The sequence below is a fragment of the Manacus vitellinus genome, unplaced genomic scaffold (genome assembly GCF_001715985.3).
Source record: "Manacus vitellinus isolate BGI_N305 unplaced genomic scaffold, ASM171598v3 scaffold_5_pilon, whole genome shotgun sequence".
Taxonomy (NCBI): Eukaryota; Metazoa; Chordata; class Aves; order Passeriformes; family Pipridae; genus Manacus; species Manacus vitellinus.
The window spans coordinates 11,883,348-11,902,092 of record NW_021940682.1 but is presented as its reverse complement, the minus strand read 5'-3'; the positions used below and the strand labels follow the sequence as shown (position 1 = coordinate 11,902,092).

The window sequence follows — 18,745 nt, the reverse complement described above, 5'->3', positions numbered from 1 at the left end:
CCTCCCGGCCACTGTCGCCCCGGAGGGAAGGAGCCAGGGGAAATCCTCCGGGGAGGGCATAGATGGGGTACATCCAAAAAGCATTAACCTTTTGGGCAGCCCGGGTCTGTAATGAGAGGGGACGTGGCCGGGCGGTTTTGCAGCCGCGATGCAGACTGGGGTGTGAGGACATTCAGGCTGTCTGGGGAGTAAAAGGAGAGCTACAGCACCCCGAGACATCTGGTAAACGCATACACGATATCGAAAAGGGGGGGTTGCCCCCTGCCATGCTCACACACAAATCGCCTGAGATACCCACGGATTCCTAATCTGGGAATGTTTCGTGAGCTTCTGTTTTCACTAGAAAATCTCCCCTCTCCCCCTTCCCCACTGCTCCCTCACATCGATTGGGACATTCTGAACCTGCAGGGAAAAGACAGATTGCGTCCTTGCACAGGAAGGGACATCCCTGCCCAGATAAGACTCACAGGTCTAGGGAAGCCACCACTCTGCAAATACTGGCTAATGGCAAAGGCAGGAAAGAGCAGTTTGAAAAGCAGCCAAAGTCCGTGGCCCTTTGAACTTGCATTGTGCCGGCCAGGGGAGCCTGCCAACTTTCAGTGCAAAGAGCCCTGTTAGGCTGAGCAGCATATCCAGGAATGGGTGCATGTGGTGTGTTTGTGTGTGTGTGTGTGCAACCAAAGTGTGTGTTTCTGAGGGAAAATGTGTGTTTCTAGGTGAAAGCAATGTGGGACATCAGTGCATAGCTGCATATGGTTGAAAGGAGCGGGGTTGAATGATGCTGCAGCAAGAGCCCAGAGCAGGATTGGTGGACTCAAAGCCCAAGTGCTCACACAGGGGCCACCACAACTTGAAACCCAAGTGGGAATTCACAGTTAGCAATGTCATTGCAGGGGGATGAACCTGTGCTGGGTGTGCTGAACTGGTACTTCAAAGAGGACAGGGAAGCTCTAGCAATTTGGACTCTGAAATGGTCCAAGGTAACCAATTCTGATGCAATTACCTGTTCCTACTGGAACGGCACTGGTCACACACTCCCACACCCCTACACACACCTCTTTGCTCCAGAAGAAGAGAATTTGGAAATTCCTGTTGACAAGCAAGAGCTTTGCTTCCCCTAGCCAGTGCCTTTTGCTACCAGGCAGCCTCTGATAGTCCAGACAGATTAAACAGTGCACTGGTGGCTATACACTGGTGATACTACTATGACTATGTACCAAAAAGGGATAAGATTGCAACATAAGTAGAAAAAGCAGGGGGTAAAGGAGGCAAAATAAATAGTTACAATAAGTTGAGAGGAGCACTACTTTGCATACCTGATGTTTCACTTTTACTTGCCATTACCATCAGGTAGAGTGAACATACATAAGAAAAGGAATGGAAAAAAAAGGGGGAAAAAAAGGCCAAAAGCATGTAGAAGCTACAGAGAAGTAAAAGAGATAGAGCGAAAATTAGTGAGAAGGAATAAAGAAAGAGGAAGGCACAAAAAATGACAGAAAGAAGGGCTTATGATTTTGGATGCCACAGTTACTTTGGCCAGCCAAAGGACATGCATTTGATTTTTTTTTGAAATCTCACTGAAAAATATGCCAAGTAGGAAGCTTTCTCAGGGTGCCCTTCAGCATCCCTATAATGGATAAGACTGTGTCTCAAGCTGCACAAACACAGGACACAAAATATGGGCTACTGTAGTGAATTTACTGGCTGATTAGTTAAAAACCAGTATTTTTTATACTGCTGGCAATTACTGAGGATAACCTCCCTTTCCCCTCCTGCTCCATCTTTCCTTGTCCCCTCCTGCTCCCACAATGCCAACAGGGCCCAGTGTGTTATATGTGCTTCACATTTGGCTGTCTACCCTGACCTGCCAGCCCATACCATAGGCTTGCTGATCATTTCAGAAATTAACTTTCTACCCCTAAATGCAACTTCAGGATGTAAAAAGAAGCAGCTTTTCTGAAAAATGTAGATGTTTGCATCCAAAGAACTGAGTTACTTCAGATGCATGTTATACAGTGATAGTTTCAGTAAAACGGATTCTGACCCCACAGTCATGGGGTTCAACATGAGTTTGAACTAAGATCCCTGCAAATGGCTCTGCTCAGTTTCCCTACTGCAACACTGATTGGATTTAGCAGCTATTGGATTTTGTAAGTACCAACAATTCACAGTAAGTCTTTTCTAGTGTTCACCAATCTGAGTTTACGCTGGTGCATGCAGTAGAACTTCCCTCAAGGCTAAAAGAACTCTGAAGAGAATTTATCTTCATTACAAAAATATAGCAAGATTACCTGCCTTGACATAGTTTGTTAGACTTGATCTTCCCAAATGACAAAATAGATGCTTGCCCAGCTACTTTATTTTTCCACCTGCTCTCCCATACCGGGGTACCACTTTCCAGTATTCCCTTTACACCTTTGGTGACTCTTTCTTAACCAAATCTGGGCTCTTTTGTATCAATACTTTACTAACGTTTTCTGAAATAATTTATGTCCCACACCCTGTCTCCCTTGTTGCTTTCCATGGCTTACGCTACATACAAGAGTACATACATCTGCTACATCCTGCTGCCCTAGAGCTCTGACCTAGTCTTTCCTTTTCCTTTTCTTCCTTTACCTTCTTCCCTTTCTTCATGTTCAGGGTCATATCCCAGTGTGAGGTTCATGCATCTAAATCCTATCTCATGCTTCCCTTACACTGGGTATCTCTTTCCAGTGTCTAATGAGTGATGTCTTCTGCTCTCTGACCTCCTGGAAGCACCCCAAAAAGCCCTATTAAAGGACAAATCCTTCAGCTGCTGTGCTGTGGCAGAGCCTAACGTGCCTGGCATTTGACATCCAATGAGCAGATCCTGGAGAACATCTGATGTCTGTTCAAGTAGAGAGACATCCAATGGGAAACCCACCTGAGGCTGAACACACACGCTGTAGTGGGAATGGATGGGCAGGAGGCTGAACTGAAAATGATGTGTTGAAGTGAAGAAATGAAAACAGCTGATGTTGATCAGCAGAAGGAAGACTGTTAATTCAGAGCATGCTGCTCGTCCACGTTGGGTGCAGATAGAAACAATATGCTGGAAAGCCGCTGTGCGCAGGCGTGGGACTCACAAGGGGTGGTCGTCGTGGAGCAGCTTGTTTGTGTGCCAGGGGTGGGTGGGGTGGGTGTGCAGGGAGAACGCCCCCTTGGCATGTTGTCCAGGGGAGGGAGCTGGGGAAGGGGAGGGGAGGGATGGCTTTGCCTTGCTTGCTCCACTTTAAATACCTTTGCACAGAGTTCTGTCCACTGCAGTTAGGTCAGAAAGCTCCACCTGCTGTAGTGAAGGGGCCTCCCTGTGTAGGCATCGCTGCCTCTGCAACATGGACTCACAGCACTGCAAAATGAATGGTGACCCTTTCCAGGTAGGTGGTGGTGTCTGTGTGCCTGCTTTTTGCAGAGGGGTGCCTGTCTGCCTCAATCCTGTTTGCAAATCTTGTCCCCCACTCTCTGAGAGCCAGTTTGACCCAAGATGGGAGGAATTGACATGGATTGTTTTGGTGCTTTGTGGTGTCTGGTTGCCACTGTGCTCTCTTTGGGCAGCCCCCATCCTTGTCTGTTGTTAATTGTGCTCACAAAAGTGCAGTAAGAATGCAAATAAACATTGCAGCAGTATCCTTGCATACATGGCAAAGAGAAGAAGAAGCAGAAAAGACCAGCAGTTATTAGAAGTCTTAAACCTGTGTGATGAAAGAAAGCTGGCTTCTTCTGTTAAAGAAAACCAGATGAAGTTATGTGCCTTCTAGTGGAGCTATTTGTTAAATTTTGGGACTCTGATGTTCCCCTTTTTAATGTTTACTGACTGACTTTGAACCTTTTGCTTTGGGAAATACAGGAAAGTCCTGAAGCCCATGCCCTTCGATTACAGGACCTAATGTTACTGCAGGGACAAGTGACATAACCTGAGGCCAGCATGGTTAATTATTAGGACCAAATTCGGCACGTATGTGTCCTATGCAATGCTCCTGAAGCCAGAGAAAAGCTGCACGAGATGTGCAAAAAAGGGCTTCAATTTATACAAACCTTTTTAAGAGCTGCCAAGGAAGCCTGTTTTTCTACTGCTTTGTGTGCTAAGGCTGAACTCCCACAGCAATTCTACAGGGTTTCACCTTGCTATTTATCCAAGTTGTGTAATTGCTTGGTCCCAAAAACATCTGTGGGAGATCAGCATTTAAATGCCTTAAGAAACCTGACTTGGAAAATAGTTCCATTTTCACAAGTAACTTAGGAATATTATTTCATTTGAAATTATTTTTCACTTTTTTCCCCTAGAATTTTGTATATCTAGTAAGTCTGGACTTTACAACACAGAGGTTAAAAATTTTGTGTCCCTGAAATTGCAAGAAAAACTTTCTCTGGCTTTAGCAGTGTTGGAATTCACTCTGAAGGGCTTTATATAAACATCTCACAAATGGATTAGAAGGCTGACGAGATTATGTTGTTGAGCTCCAATACTGTCACAGGTGTCAGAACAGCAATATCAATCTATGTGCAGAGTGGTTAACTAAAAATGAAGATTTGCACGGTGCTCAGGTAAGCCTGTCCTTACATCTACACATCACTTATCTCTGCAATTGTACTGGGTCCAGGAATGGTTGTTCATGCTCATCAAATGATTCTTATTTTACTGGAATAAAAAAGGATCTAGAAGAAAATTAGAGCTTAATTTATTCCATTCTACATTTGTATAGGTGTTGTTTGATATTGTCCTCAGTGTATATTGATGGACATTGCCTCTATATGTATTGATAAGAACTGGGTACCAGGAAAACAATCATTTCAGTTTTCTTTCCCTTTGAAATTAAAGCAAAGAAAGTCTGTCTGTGGGCAGACTCAGGTATGAACTGATGCTTGTAAAAAGACCTTCCAGTGAACTGAGTGCATATGCAGATGGGCGAGAAGTTAAGGAAGTATGATGTTGTTTACAGTGGTGGTGCCCACTCTCACTGCAGTGTGTCTCTTTTAAGCACCAATTTAAATCAATTTACAAGAGTGGGAAAATGACTGAGGATGGATTGAAAGCAGCTGATCTCAACACATCATGACTAGTGGCCAATGAGTTTTTTAAGGCATTTTTGTGTAATCTTATCGTATAAAGAGGTCAATTATCATCAGAATTACCTTGCAGGACTTAAACCTTGCATTATATCCCCTGCAAGTATCCAAACCACAAATTCTTCATTTGTCAAGTCAATCTGTCGTATGAGTTGGTCCTCACAGCATGACTTGGCAAGAGTACTTTAAATATATAACTGCATGTCTTTTAAAACGGTTTCATTTCAGACCATGAAAACTAAATTCTCGATCCATCGGGCAGACACTAGTGTGTAGTGCAGTTTTGGCTTTGCTGCGTGAAAACAGAAGGACAAAGCAACGCACAGACAGTATTTAAAATGACAGTTTTGGTTACACTATCATAAAATTTCTGTACTAAAGACATTTGGTTTGACTTTTGCCAGACTCCTGTCATTGTTTTCCCTTGTGGTTGCTTGAGGTGTAAATGGGTTTCATTAGCCAGCTGACACATCACTTCCAGCTGCTTTTCCTCTTGGTCCTCATCATGTAAGAGCTGGGCTGACTCCCTGGCTGGGTGAGGATCCAGGAGACACAGAGATGCTGTGGTGTCACAGCTGAACAGATGGAAATCTTCCTTCCGGTGCGTAAAGCCAGTACTTCTACTATGGTTCCCAATAGAAGTTCCCCATAAAGGTAAAAAACATTTGGAAAACCTTTGCAGCCTCTGGAAATACAGCCAGATAGAAAAATGTGTTGCCAGTCTCTGGAAATAAAATCTCAGGTTAGCAGCAGCCTTGGAGACAGCCTGAAGAATCAGCAATTATGTACTTTACAAAAGAAGGCAGTTCTTCATAGCTCTGGAAATGTAGTCCCACCAAGAACTTGATGTCTTCAGGGCAACTGGATTTGCTTATTAATTTGTCTTCTACAAAGGCTATTTTTTCTGAGGACAATATTTGGGAATTGAGACTCTTTACACTCTGATTTATATGTTCAATTAAGCAATAGCTATAACGAGGACAGGCTCTGACTGAAAATATGGATCTTCATAAAGTAAAATTGACTGGGTACCTTGAATCAAGTTTTGGCCCAGGCCTTGTTACACCAGGACCCATCTGTGTTGCAGATGTCTGGTGTGATCTTTGAAATACCCATCAGGGGCAATTTGCCCAAGGCCAGTAGAAGTTAAAAAGAAATGAAACAAATCAGCAAATAAGACATTAATGTGACTCCCAAAAGTTTGTTATGGTTGTGCATCAAATTTACTCTGACATCAGAAAAATTAATTGATTCTTGAAATCTCAGCAGGCCATGTCAAGTACCCAGATAGTTTTGAAAATCTGGCTCCACTCTAGGATTCAATTTTCTATTTCTTAAGTGATGAAATAACTCTTCCCTACTTAACAGGGCTTTTGTGAAAAGAAACACATGTACTGAGGCATGCAAAGACATTCTAGTAATGAGAACCATGAAAATAGTTAAAATAAACATTCTTCTTTCTTGAGAACACTGGAAATTGCCTTTTGGAATTTCCAGAGCTGAAAATCAATAAGAGAAACAGAACAAACATAAATGAAAACACATCTTGACTTAACTGAGTCTTTACTGACTGTGGGATTTAGGGAAGATTTAAATGTTTGCTCCAATATTTATTCCTTTTTTGTTTCTTTTACTTTCTTTGTTTGATGTCATTATCTTGTTTTTAAATCACCTTCTATATACCTCTTGTGCATATGTCCTCTCCCTGGGGATACCTGGAAGGTACAAAGAGAAATGAAATGAATCATAGATCATGGTCTGCACCTCTGCACAGAGCTTGTCTACATTGCTCCACTTAATCCTGAGTGTTAATGAAAACAAAGCCTGAGGGAAGGACTTTGCACTGTAGCTGAAACCAAAGTGCAGTAATGTTTCCTGTCATCCCTGAGCTTGATATACATGACAGGTGAAGCCAGGTAGAGATGATATTGGGTTATTTTCATGTCCTTTTTAACTGCCTTGCTCCCACAAGGACCCAAGTTTGAGAGAAGGGATTTGTGTCTCTACCATCATGAATTGGAGCAGCCCCAGAGCTGCTCTACTTCTGGCATCAAAGCTGCCTTGATTCCCACTGAAAGCTATTGTATATCCTCTTTACATTGCTGATGAAGTGCAAAAAGGAAATGGAGAAAAGTAAAACTGACTCCCAGTGTAAATCTTTTCTGTTTGTGTGTATTCTTTTCTGTCCTTTCAGGAATCTATGTACATTGAAGAGTCCCAAAATAAAAATGGTGTGATTTCTTTGATTTTCTCTCTGAAAGAAGAAGTTGGGGCATTGGCTAAAGTCCTGCGCACATTTGAGGTAAATATTTTCCTTCATGAAACCTGACCAGGTCTTTACAATTCTGTGTTACAGTAACATTTTTTCAGGATATTTGAGATCACATTTGTTATTCTATTTCATTGCCATCATGGGGAAAAGCAGCATGCATTTCTTTTCTGGGCTTACAATCCCTTAAAGTCTTGGAGCAGAAGTAGCCTTTTTAAGTTAAAATTTGATTTCAAACTTCTAAATTAAAACCTCTACCTTTGACGTGAGAGTGGAAAAAATGCATTTTTTTCACTTAAGAAGGAAATATTCCACTGTAACTGCTTGAGTAAGAGATAGGAGTGAATTTGCCATCACCTAAGATTGACTTATAATCAAATAATTTGCCTTATAACTTATAAGGCAAATATAACATGCATGTGAGCCATGTGACTCACACTACATGTTGCATGAAGCATTTCTACTGGGGGCAGCTACTGTCCCCCTGGCTCTTGTCCACCTCAGTAAATATCTGATATAAATAAACCCACCATCTCCCACCTGTGAGAAGTACCTTTATTTCTACAAAGTCAGTAGAGGGTACCTGCAAAATAGCATCAAAATTACAGTACTTTGTTTACACTAAAGAGATTTAACTTGTACTGACTGATTTGGGAAGCTTTTGGGGAAACAAGGAGTCATTTACCTTTCAGGACATTGTGTGCTTATTTATTCTTGTAGAAATATTTCCCAGATGTCACAAATGCTGTTTAAAAAGCATGAAATCCCTGCAATTCACGATGGTTGTGTTGCAACACACACAGCTGTGTACTCTGTGCTCCCAAACAAATACACTGTTATATTGGTTCTGTGGCTTTTTTTTTTTTTTTAGATCCTCATATAATATTTGTGCCTGAAAACAGCAATTTCTCTAGAACACTGTAAGAAGGTGTGGGTTGCTTATTTTCCATTCATAAATTGAATTTACTAGGAAATGAAAGATTTGTGTGTTATTGGTACAAAGGAAAAATAATTATAAGTTATAGGACATATTTGATTCATTAGGATGAAAGGAAATTCATGCCACTGACAGCAGAGCTAGTCTAAATCTGTGAATTGACCACTGTAATACAGTCCTGTAAAATGTCTGTATGTCAATGATGTGCATGTCTGTAAGTGAATTAAGAGACTGTTGATATTTGCTTATTAAATGCATTACTGTCTAATAACAAAATTACTGTCAGCTCTAAAGAAAAATCTGTAGGAGAGCTAGTATAAAAAAGAGAGAAGTAGGCAGTTCTTGGACGTGACTTTTCTTGCCCCAAAGCAGATACCTAGACTGTCTGAGTCATGTTTTTTTCTCGGTGACCCTGATGGAAACTGAGGAGTTGGGACTCAGCTAAAGGTGTCTGCACTGTTTGCTGGGTGGTTTTCCATCCCAATGAAGCTAACTCTTTCTGTGCTGACTTTTAGTCTCCTCTAGCACCAGGGGTTGACAAGAGACCTGTACATATGTGCTCTTATATCAGTTTTACATGCTGTTGACAATGTAGTGGAGAAGTGGATTCGAGGCTGGAACAAAGGGATTTAATGGTGCAAGCCTGACCTGCCACTTCAGCTCCTCAGGGCTGTTGTTAGTGAATTCCTGCTGTGTAAACCAGAACAGCCCTTGGGCTGTTCTAACTCAGTTCAAAGAACCTCACCCTCTGCACAGTGGTGTAAGACATACACATGCACAGGGTAACCTCCACCCTTTTCCACCTGGGCCATAACTACGGTGCCTCAGAGACACAGACTTTGTGCTCGGTGACATCCACAGCAGAGACAGGGAAAGTTGTAACAGGCAGATGAAGAGTGGGAACAAGAAGGAAGAGCTTGAGAGAATTTTTTTTTCTTGTACTCCTTCACTGCTTAATAACATCAATTGTGAGGTGCTGTGGGAGTTCAGACTCTCTGTTGGTGGGCTCCTCTGAGCAGGGAGATTTCTAGCCTTGTCCCCAGGTTTCTGTCACCAGCTTATTTGCTGGCCTGAGGAAATGCAGTGGGTTTGTCCCAGGGGGACATCACAAGGAGAAGATGTGAGGATGGCTGCTGTCTGTCATTGCTTCATGCAACCACATGAAGTAGGAAACAAGGAAAACAAAAAAGCCACAAAATATGATCAGGCTGTTCCCTGGAGCAGATGTGGCTCTGCAACTGTTGACTCCCATGGAGGGGGTCCACACCTTGTGCAGATGCTGGTACCGATGACCATGTGTGGTCAGAGACCGTCTGTTCCTTGCTGGGGCTGGGATCTGCCCAGGCTGCTGAGGTCTCTCTGGGCACTCATTCATGGGAAGGCAGGCAGAGAGCACAGCTACACTCTTTCCTTCTCCCAGCTCAGATTTGAGAGTGATTGAGACAGTGCCTCCAGCACTGGCTTTGAGGATTTTGCCTCTTCTTGAACCAATTTATAAAACTACCCTGGGACATGAAGGGGGGAGAAGGTGGGTTGAGTGAGCTGTAAATATGAAAGACTTGAAAATAAACCCTCTCTCATGGGGAAGGAAGCATGGAAGCAAGATCCAGACTGAGATACAGGGAATTGAGGGGATACCTAAAGAAAGGAGAGATCTTGAGGTGCCATCAGCACATGGACTGCCTTTCTGAAAAGGTGGTGTCTATGTGGACCTAGGGAGGTTCATCTTCTCCTTGGTTTAAGAGCTGAAGAAAAGAATTCTGTTATTTTTGATGGACTGTCCAGTCACTCTTGAGTCCCTTCTTGAGATGCAGAAGCAGCTTTTCACTCCCAGATTCACATCCTGCCCATGTTCTACTTCTGTGTTGGGGTGAAACTTGGCCAGATTTTAGCCCCTGTCACAGCTTGTTCTACACAGGCAGCAAGAGCCCAAAGGAGCTGTGGTGTGTTCTAGCCTCAGTCTGCCCCTAGATATCATGAGGTCCAGGACTGCTGGCTCATCAAGCATCATGACTATTTCCCAGTCCAGATGTAAACTGGATTTATCCAAGTCACATCACTCGGGGAAGGAAGTATTGTCCAAACACAGCCCAGCTGAACTGGATAAGTCCCCATTGTGGAGGCAAGGAGGAACTGAAGGTAGGGGAGCCTCATTCAGGTAGGGCAAGGCCAATGGCTACAGAGTGCTCATGGCACAGAATTGTGTCCTTTAACTGAGACACTAAGTTTAAGAGAATATCAATATGTTTTGTGGAAACAGTAATGTTTGTCCTACTAAAATGTCCCTCAGGTTTTCTCATGCAGTTGACAGAGCTCACTCTCACATATGATTTTTTGCTCAAAGACCCAAACTCTAGTTTTCTGTTCGAGTCCCAGTTGCACACAAGTATAGCTACAGTAACAACTGTTGTTTTTCCTATGTAGATTGAAGGCTTTTTTTTCCTGAGGAATCTCCTCTGTATGCTCAGCTCCTTATGTCTGCTGTCTGAAAGTCCAAAATGTACTTGATTGTTTCTACTTTTTTCTCATGTTTGTTCTCAATTCATATTCTCTTTTATGCATTTCAGAGTTAGGTCAATGCACAATGTCCAAAAAGGGCAAACAGTCTGCATAGAAGAAGGACAGTCACATATTTAAAGAAAGACTATATGCTGAAAGCATTTCTGTCTCTAAAAGCAAACACAGACTATGTCTGTGGAAGAGTTTAACAACCATTTTGAGCAGATGAGGAGTCCTTTCCCAGTCTCACACTCTAACAAAAACCAGCACTCGGGAAGACCCCTCCAAACACAAGACCTCAGCAGGCACCTAAGCTTTTCTGACCCCTTGCCCACTCTGAGTTCTTGCCCACTCTCTGGTTTGCAAATCCTTGCCTGACTGCATGAATCTGTTCCTCCCGGACTGCTCTGTGGCACTGCTGACAGTACAGTCTCTGCGGTCTCTTCACCTTTCCCGTGGAAAGACGTGTCTGCAGGACCAGACTCTCACTCTGACATGCTGTAACACAATATCAGCTCAACCATGCCCTGCAATAAGCAGATTTTTAAATCTGAATCCACTTTGCTTCCATGCTACATGCTCTGTTTCTATACTGGGATGTGGCAAACATTCACTTTTTGCTTAACAAACCTAATTATTTTGCACTTGAAAAGCCTATTTGTCCATAACATTTATTTGTTCCAGCATGCACGCAGCTTCCTTATGGGCTCTGCTGGGGCAACACCTGAGTCCTCATTACAGGCTTGAGCGTTACAGCATTAACCCACCAGCAGGGTGTTTACAACAACATATTTTAATAGGGTCTGCTATACACCTGTTTGGTGCAGCCATGTACTGCTTATTTGTGTCATGCTGTTACAGAAGATGATAGCTAGGAAGCCTTGAATAAATACCTTAGCCTGAAACAGAACATCACACATACATAATATATTATGCTTAAAATAAGGAAGATAGAATGGCCATTGTGAATTTATGTTTCTTTTTTGATTCACATCAAAAACTTACGGAGTAAAAGTGAAGGTCAAGAAAAGACAGAAATCTTCCATGTTTCTTGTTGAAACTGAAAAAGCAAACCTGATCATTTTGGATTAACCCTTGGTAGAAATGCTTTTTTCTCTGTAGTGATAAAAGCCTATTGAAATCAAGATCCCTTTTTCCATTCCGAAAGAAAAAGAAGTGAAGAAAATAAAGTTGTTCTTCCTAAAATTTTGGTCTTTCCATTGTTAAATTAATCATTAAAAATATCAGAAATAGACATTTCCATATGTAAAAAGGATTGCTTTCAGTCTTATTTGCAGATTTTCCACATGAATTTATGAATACATTAATCTTCTCTTAAGTTCTTTTTCTGATAGAAAAAGTAGCGGGAGATCATCAGCTATGTTAAGGGGCAAACATTGGACTACAATACAAGTTTGCTCAACTCATTCTCAGAGAGGAGCCTTCTATCTTTTCTTCACTGATGGGACCTTCTCAAGTACAGAGCAGGACTCCAGGTAGGAGGTCCAGCCATCTGTGGTTAGGGCTGTAGTTTAGAAGCAGCCCCATTGATTTGCACGAAGTACTCCTGTTCCCAGAGTAAGTTACTGTTTCACAGGAGTAAGAGTGCTCCACGGGAGGACAGGATGGGAATAACAGGCTGTGCTAAATGAGACTGCACTTCAAGAGCCAGCAGAGATGACTCTGCTCTTTTTCTGTTTAGGAACTTCACTAAACAGAAAGTCCAACGTGACTGTTATCTCTTTGTCTCTTGGGAAGGTATTGCCTCTGCAGTGGTTTGGGTTGTTTCCAAATCAGGGGAAGAGAGCAGTCACTTTGGCCAGAGGGTGTGTTGGAAGTGTCTACAATGATAGGTGGACAGGCCAGGCATGCCCCTACCACGAGACTTGTTTTTTCATTATATTGTACATATGCACAGCTACGATCATTTTATTACACTGCTCCAAAGGCTGGTCCTCAGTCTTATCTCTCCTCTTCCTGGGGGCAGGAGATCAGGACTTCTTGATCTAGCAAACCAATGTGAGTTTAAAGAGAGGAGTGCCCTCTTAGTAGGTGCATGTGCAGTGCCACATGTTTTTGGTTTGTCCTGCTCCATGTGTTTTGTAGCTAGATTGTGCTGAAAGCCTCATGCCAAACTTCAGGGTTGGAACAGAAGTGCTAAGTGATGGACACCAGGGGCTGCTCCAGGGCCAGCTGCCTTCTGGAGCTGTTTGCTGGCAGGGACCTGCTCTGGGTCACTGCCTCCACAAGCTTGGAAGGAAGACCCTAGCAGATGTGAAGACTATGGAGAAGTGCTGTCTTCATCTGAGAAGCAGCCCCTTGAGCAGTAAGGCCGAACCAGATGGTTGCCTTTGGCTTCACTTTGGGAATTCACAGCTGAAGGCATCACTACAATTTCCTAAGTTCCCTGATCTCCTGTGAAAATTAGGCACTGAGCTTCTACTTGTGCTTCTGAAAGTGTCCTCCTCCAGAAAACCCTGAACTACCCCATGGCAAGGGTTAAAAAAATGTCACCTTTTTCTTGGTACCAGAAAGTACCAGCAAGTCCTTGTTCTGGGAAATTTCACCCAAATTCTCACTGAATGTTGATTAGCGGCACCACAGTGTTGTCAACAGTTCTTCATCTGGTAACAACATGGGGTTTCCTGATGAAACCAAACTTAATTAATGGCAACAGTCATGAAAACAAGCTACAGCTGGACTTAACAGCTGTATTTAGTTTTAGAACCATGTACAGGAGCATTTAGTAGTGGATTAACAGAAGGACATATAAATGGCATGGAAATTAGTAGCCCATAACTTTCCCAAAGAGGATCCATCCCTACTGAAAGCTTTCCCAAGTAGCTATGAAAACACAATTTTCCTTTTCCAATACCTGGTCATTAAACTTTCTGAGGGTGTGACTAAATTCTCTCATGAAATGACCTCTGCAAGACTGCCTATGTAGTGTAACACCAGGCTGGTTTTATCCTACTGGTGTGGGGCAGCTGCAGTGTAGAAGATGCTCAGTTAGAATGGCATTACTGGAATAACCTGGGGAAGGGGCTGGAGCTGCTTCACAGCCTCTGAGAGGGAACCAAGGCTGAGATGCAGCACTGTGAGGTAAGGCAGCCATGGGCAATCTCCCCCCTGCATCCACCATTGTCCATGTTGTAATTTGATTTCTGTATCACTGTCCCCTTCTAACTTGCTTAGAACTAAGTTCTAACTTGATTTTTGAGCTCTGAGAATGTGTCTTGAGACTTCTTTCTATAATCTCAATCCATAGGCTCTCGTGATTCCTACCAGCTCTAAAATAGGAAAGGCAGAAGAGACAAGTGTTACTAGTTCAGATGTGAATCCAGCCTCAAACATATGACATCCCAGATCTTCCAAAACCAGTTAGGTTAGGAATTAGGTTCCAGCAGGAAAAAATAGCTCAGAAAACTGGAAGAAATTTTATTAGCTGACTTTCTCAGGTAGCCATTTATCTCCAGAAGCTGGAGCTTTAAATAAAGCATCAACTACTGCGAGAAACCTGATGCAATTGCAAGATTTGCCAATATCAAGGATACAAAAAAGTTCTGAACAATGTGAAATTATGAAGATTAAACACTAGATGGAGTAGTTGGACTAGAATGAAACTGAGATTTGTAAAACAACTCTAGTAACAGTCACTGTAAATATTTTGAAATCAAGGGCTTAGTAGCAAGGCACAGCATATGATAACACATTTCTCCAAGAGTGCCAGTTCAGGGAGTTGGACGTACGCTGCCAAATTCTTGCTCTGAAAACAGTCACCAGAAGGGTTCTCCCTTCAGCTTCTTCTGTTGTGAGGTCCTGAAGCCTTGGCAAAAAGAGGTAGCAGGTTGGCTCTGCACATTGTTGAGTGGCAGATATCCCTCAAATAAATAGCAAAGCAGCTTGACACTCTGCATGAAGACATCTGCTTATCTCAGGTGTAAGAAAGGAGGTCACTCTCTCCATGAGCTACTTCCTACCTGTCTTCCTTTTCCCCCCTTTTTCCCACTGTCTTAGGTTGCAGTCATAGTTTGAGAGACATTAGTGGTTCTGCTGCCGTAAGCATACGTTGTGCCTGCCCTGCAGCTTCTCTCTTCATTCCCAATCTCTGCATCATTCCCTTAATTTTGTGGTCATTGTTGCCTGTGCAACTGCTCACTGAGCCAGGTTAGAGAGCTGGTACAGAGGAAAAGTCATCTGGTCAAAACCAAAAAAGGGATACAGGTATCTTCAGTCTGGAGAGGAGAAGGTGCTGGGGTGAACTTATTGTGGTCTTTCAGTACTTAAAGGGGACCTATAAGAAAGATGGGGACAGACCGTTTAGCAAGGCCTTTTGCGATGGGATATGGAATAAAGTTTTAAACTAAAAGAGGGTAGATTCAGACTAGACATAAGGAAGACACTTTTTACCATGAGGAGGGTGAGACGCCAGCGTGGTTTGCCCAGAGAGGTGGTGGATGCCTCATCCCTGGAAAGATTCAAGGCCAACTTGAATAGGGCTCTGAGCAATCTGATGTAGCTGAAGATGCCCTTGTTCATTGCAGAGGGGTTGGACTAGGTGGCCTTTAAATGTCCCTTCCAACCCAAACTATTCTATGGGTCTGTGATTCTATGATCTCTCAAACAGCTCTGCTGTCTCTGGGGGAGGGATGTTGAGGCAGGGATGAACAATTGTGGGTGGAGGAGGGAAGCAGGGAATAACACTCACTGAAGAGAGGTCCATGTTATCACAGCTCTGCAAGATGTAGAAAGCCTAGTAAGAGCTTAGGACCCCATTTCACTGTGAATCTACACAGAGACAGAATCCAACACCCCTACACGTCAGTGCAAAGTGAAAGTAAAGCAACACCTCAGTGTGCCTGTGACGAGCCTTTGGCAGGCTCCACCTCTGAGTGTCTGTGCAGAGTAGCTAAATGCCCCAAGCTCCAGGTGCCAGACCATACTGCTGCACTGCTCCATACAGCACGGCCACGGCGGAGGGGCCGGCAGCCCCCTGCGCCTGCTCTCTGTCAGAAACTCCCAGTGCCTCACCAAGCAGAGGGTACAATGTGCAGTCTGTTTGTGAAACGGGGCTTTGGAGGCCTAAAACAAATTGTCCTCGGGGCCAAGGACAGTGGCGGCCATTCTCCCTCCCAGGCGGCCCCTTGAGGAGGGATTCACCCCCATCATCTCTCTAGGGCAGCGGCTGGTGAATGCGCTTTTGACCTTTTCAACTTATTGTATTGGTATCTAGCCAAACAATTTAAGTTCATCTGTAGCGTGCAATGCTCAGGAAACAGAGGAATTACATGCATGTTTCCTACCAAGGAATAAACTGCCTTTTGTGGTGGAATAAATGAGGCATTTGCCGCTGATGGCCAGATGCCCTCCTGTGCTGTGCAAGCACTGAGAGGAGCGAAGAAAACCTTAAAGGATTTGAGAGGCTCAAAAAGAGGGACGTAGAGATAAAAAAGGTTCCCTCTTTCTTCCTTGTAGGTCACAAGTAGATCCTCACAGTGTTACTTCACAGATGAAATCCTGACCTCTCTGCAGCAGGGGGTTGACATTGACACCACCAGGGCCATCACTTCACCCCATGTAGTTTGGGGTGTTCTTTAGCTTGAAAGAAGCAAAACAAAAGCTTCTCCAGGGCTGCTGAGCACCATGTGTCACCTCTTCTGACTCTTCCGTGGTAATGATTCTATGATTCTGTGATCTTCAGGCCCAGATTTCCTCCAGGGATATGTATATTCCTCTCGGGGCACAGAAGCCCAGACCTGACCCTATCATTCCGTGTCTTCAGCTTCAGTGTGAGACTGACAGGATGGTTGGTTGGCAAAGTGAGTGCCCACTGAAACCTGTTTAAAAGGTTTTTCTCAAAAAAAAAAAGAAAGTGCAATATTTTCATATTCAAATTACAGTGCTCAGGAAAACATTTGAGTTCAGCTAAACTGAGGTAGATTGTCCCACAGTTTTGCTTAAGTGACTGGAAAAATAGGATTTTTAGCTACTTATTGCTCACACAGCAGCATGGTGGCATGTCTGAGTTTAGGTTCCCATTCTCTATAGTCATCAAGACTATACTTGCCAATGAACTCTTTCTTCAGAGCTAGAGGACACTGCTGATGGTCAGACAGAATTCCAATTTCCAAACTAAAGAAAATATTTTCTGTGATTAGATCCTGGAGCAGTACCAGAGATACTGAGGAGTCTCAAAACTTGACTGGACACAGCCCTGAGCAATCTGCTCTAGCAGAACCTGCCTGAGCAATCTGTAGGACTAGCTGATCTCCAGAGGTCCCATCCAACCTCAGCAACTCTGTGATTCTGTGACTTAAAACACCTATGTTTTTATTTGCACAAACGTCGACTGCCTTTTTTTTTGGTGCAGATCCATGATCCCTGTTGGATCCCTGCCCAACAGCTGCTCACAGCCTTGGAAATTGTGCAGGTGGCTTTGCAGGTGACTGTGCAGTGGTTTGGCAGAAGCTTATCTCACAGGGTGCACAGCTGCTTGCTTTTCCAGTCTTCTTTCAAGATGCTCCTAAATACAGCATTTAGTTTCTCACAAGAGGGTACTCTACAGGTGGAATGCCTGCTTCCTGTGTTGATCCTTGGGAAATGTCCTTGTCGACACAGACAGGCTCTCATTATGTACTTGAGGTACTGGAGTCACCATTTACAATACAAAGCCTGTTTACAACTTGTATCCTGCTTCCACCTTCTTCTAACCTTTATGAGGGTGAATCCCACATTTCATTCTTCCTTTTTGTCTCTCTCTCTGTTGTGAAAATCTTCAGTTCAGTAGCCCCAAGAGGTAAGTGTCTACTTTTGAATTATTTGGATTGTATAGTATGGTTTGTTGACTGACACGTGTTTATCTAACCTTTATGTCATATTCCTCCTCCCAAATCCTGTGGCAATAAAATTTCTTTTTCTCATAGGAAAAAGGTATAAACTTGACCCATATTGAGTCCCGACCTTCCCGTCTCAACAAAGATGAGTATGAGTTCTTCATTAACTTGGAAGGCAAGAATATCCCAGCACTGGATAAGATCATCAAGTGCTTGAGAAGTGATATTGGAGCAACAGTCCATGAGCTTTCACGAACAAAGAAGAAGGACACTGGTAAGGATACACTGACAAGGTTAACACTGACAAGGAATATTTGTGTCACATCCTGAAATTACTTATTTTTCCTGTAGTAAAGGAGATCCTCTTGGATCTTTGTGGCTACATTTCCCTGTCTCTGCCTATTTTGCCTGTGCTGTAAGCTTTTTCATCTGGAGATTTTCTGTCAGTGTAAACTGCCATGCTTCATCTTTTGCCATGCTTCTGACTAGGTTTCCTGGGAAACTAGGGAGACTCTGCCACCCACTTTAGTGTGAGCAGGACTAACTCTCTATTACTGTAAGAAATCCCAGGGTGGTCAGTTGCAATTCTGCTCTTGGAGGGAAATAAGGAAAATTTTGTGAGTTGTTCATGCTCCTAATTCTCAGAGATTTGCTAGAGTTGAGGCTGCCTGGTAAGGTGGTGGCTGCCCAGCAGCTAGTCCGAGACATACTTAAACGCCTCTTCAGATAACAGATGTGATTTTAATAGGATTTCAGACTTTAAATACTTTAGGTCTGGATCTTCCTCTTCCTTCCTAGGAACAACATGAAAGGACTTTAATACCTTCTTGAGATCAGTGCTGGTAATCCTTTTACCACTTCCTTTGTGTCTTAGCCATGACATTACATTTGAAGATGAAAAAGAAGAAGTCAGATACTCTTTGGAGTCAATTCTCTCCATTCATGAGATGAAGGGACAAAAGGTTGATTAGGTGATTTATGATCACGTCAAATCAAAGAGGTTCACTTTTGGGAGCTTTTTAATTTCCAGAAGAAAGCTACAGGACCTAGCAGGGCTTAACATTACTTTTATTTTTCTAGTTATTATGAATAAGTAAATAATAAACCTTATTAAATAAT

General features: G+C 43.1%; 1 protein-coding gene across 2 annotated transcripts in view; it reads left to right on the top strand.

Annotated features, from left to right (window-relative positions):
* The first annotated feature begins 3,256 nt into the window (after positions 1 to 3,256).
* The window catches only part of PAH (phenylalanine hydroxylase), a 38,527-nt gene continuing 23,038 nt past the window's right edge, over positions 3,257 to 18,745 (top strand). Inside the window, exons 1-3 of one of the 2 annotated variants that reach the window (XM_018080598.2) lie at positions 3,257 to 3,398; positions 7,283 to 7,390; positions 17,717 to 17,900. In XM_018080598.2, the coding sequence (XP_017936087.2) occupies positions 3,357 to 3,398; positions 7,283 to 7,390; positions 17,717 to 17,900 (334 nt within the window). In that variant the 5' untranslated portion in view covers positions 3,257 to 3,356. Of the gene's footprint in view, positions 3,399 to 7,282; positions 7,391 to 10,861; positions 11,019 to 17,716; positions 17,901 to 18,745 lie in introns of those variants that run through there. The other variant, XM_018080599.2, reaches the window with a different exon arrangement.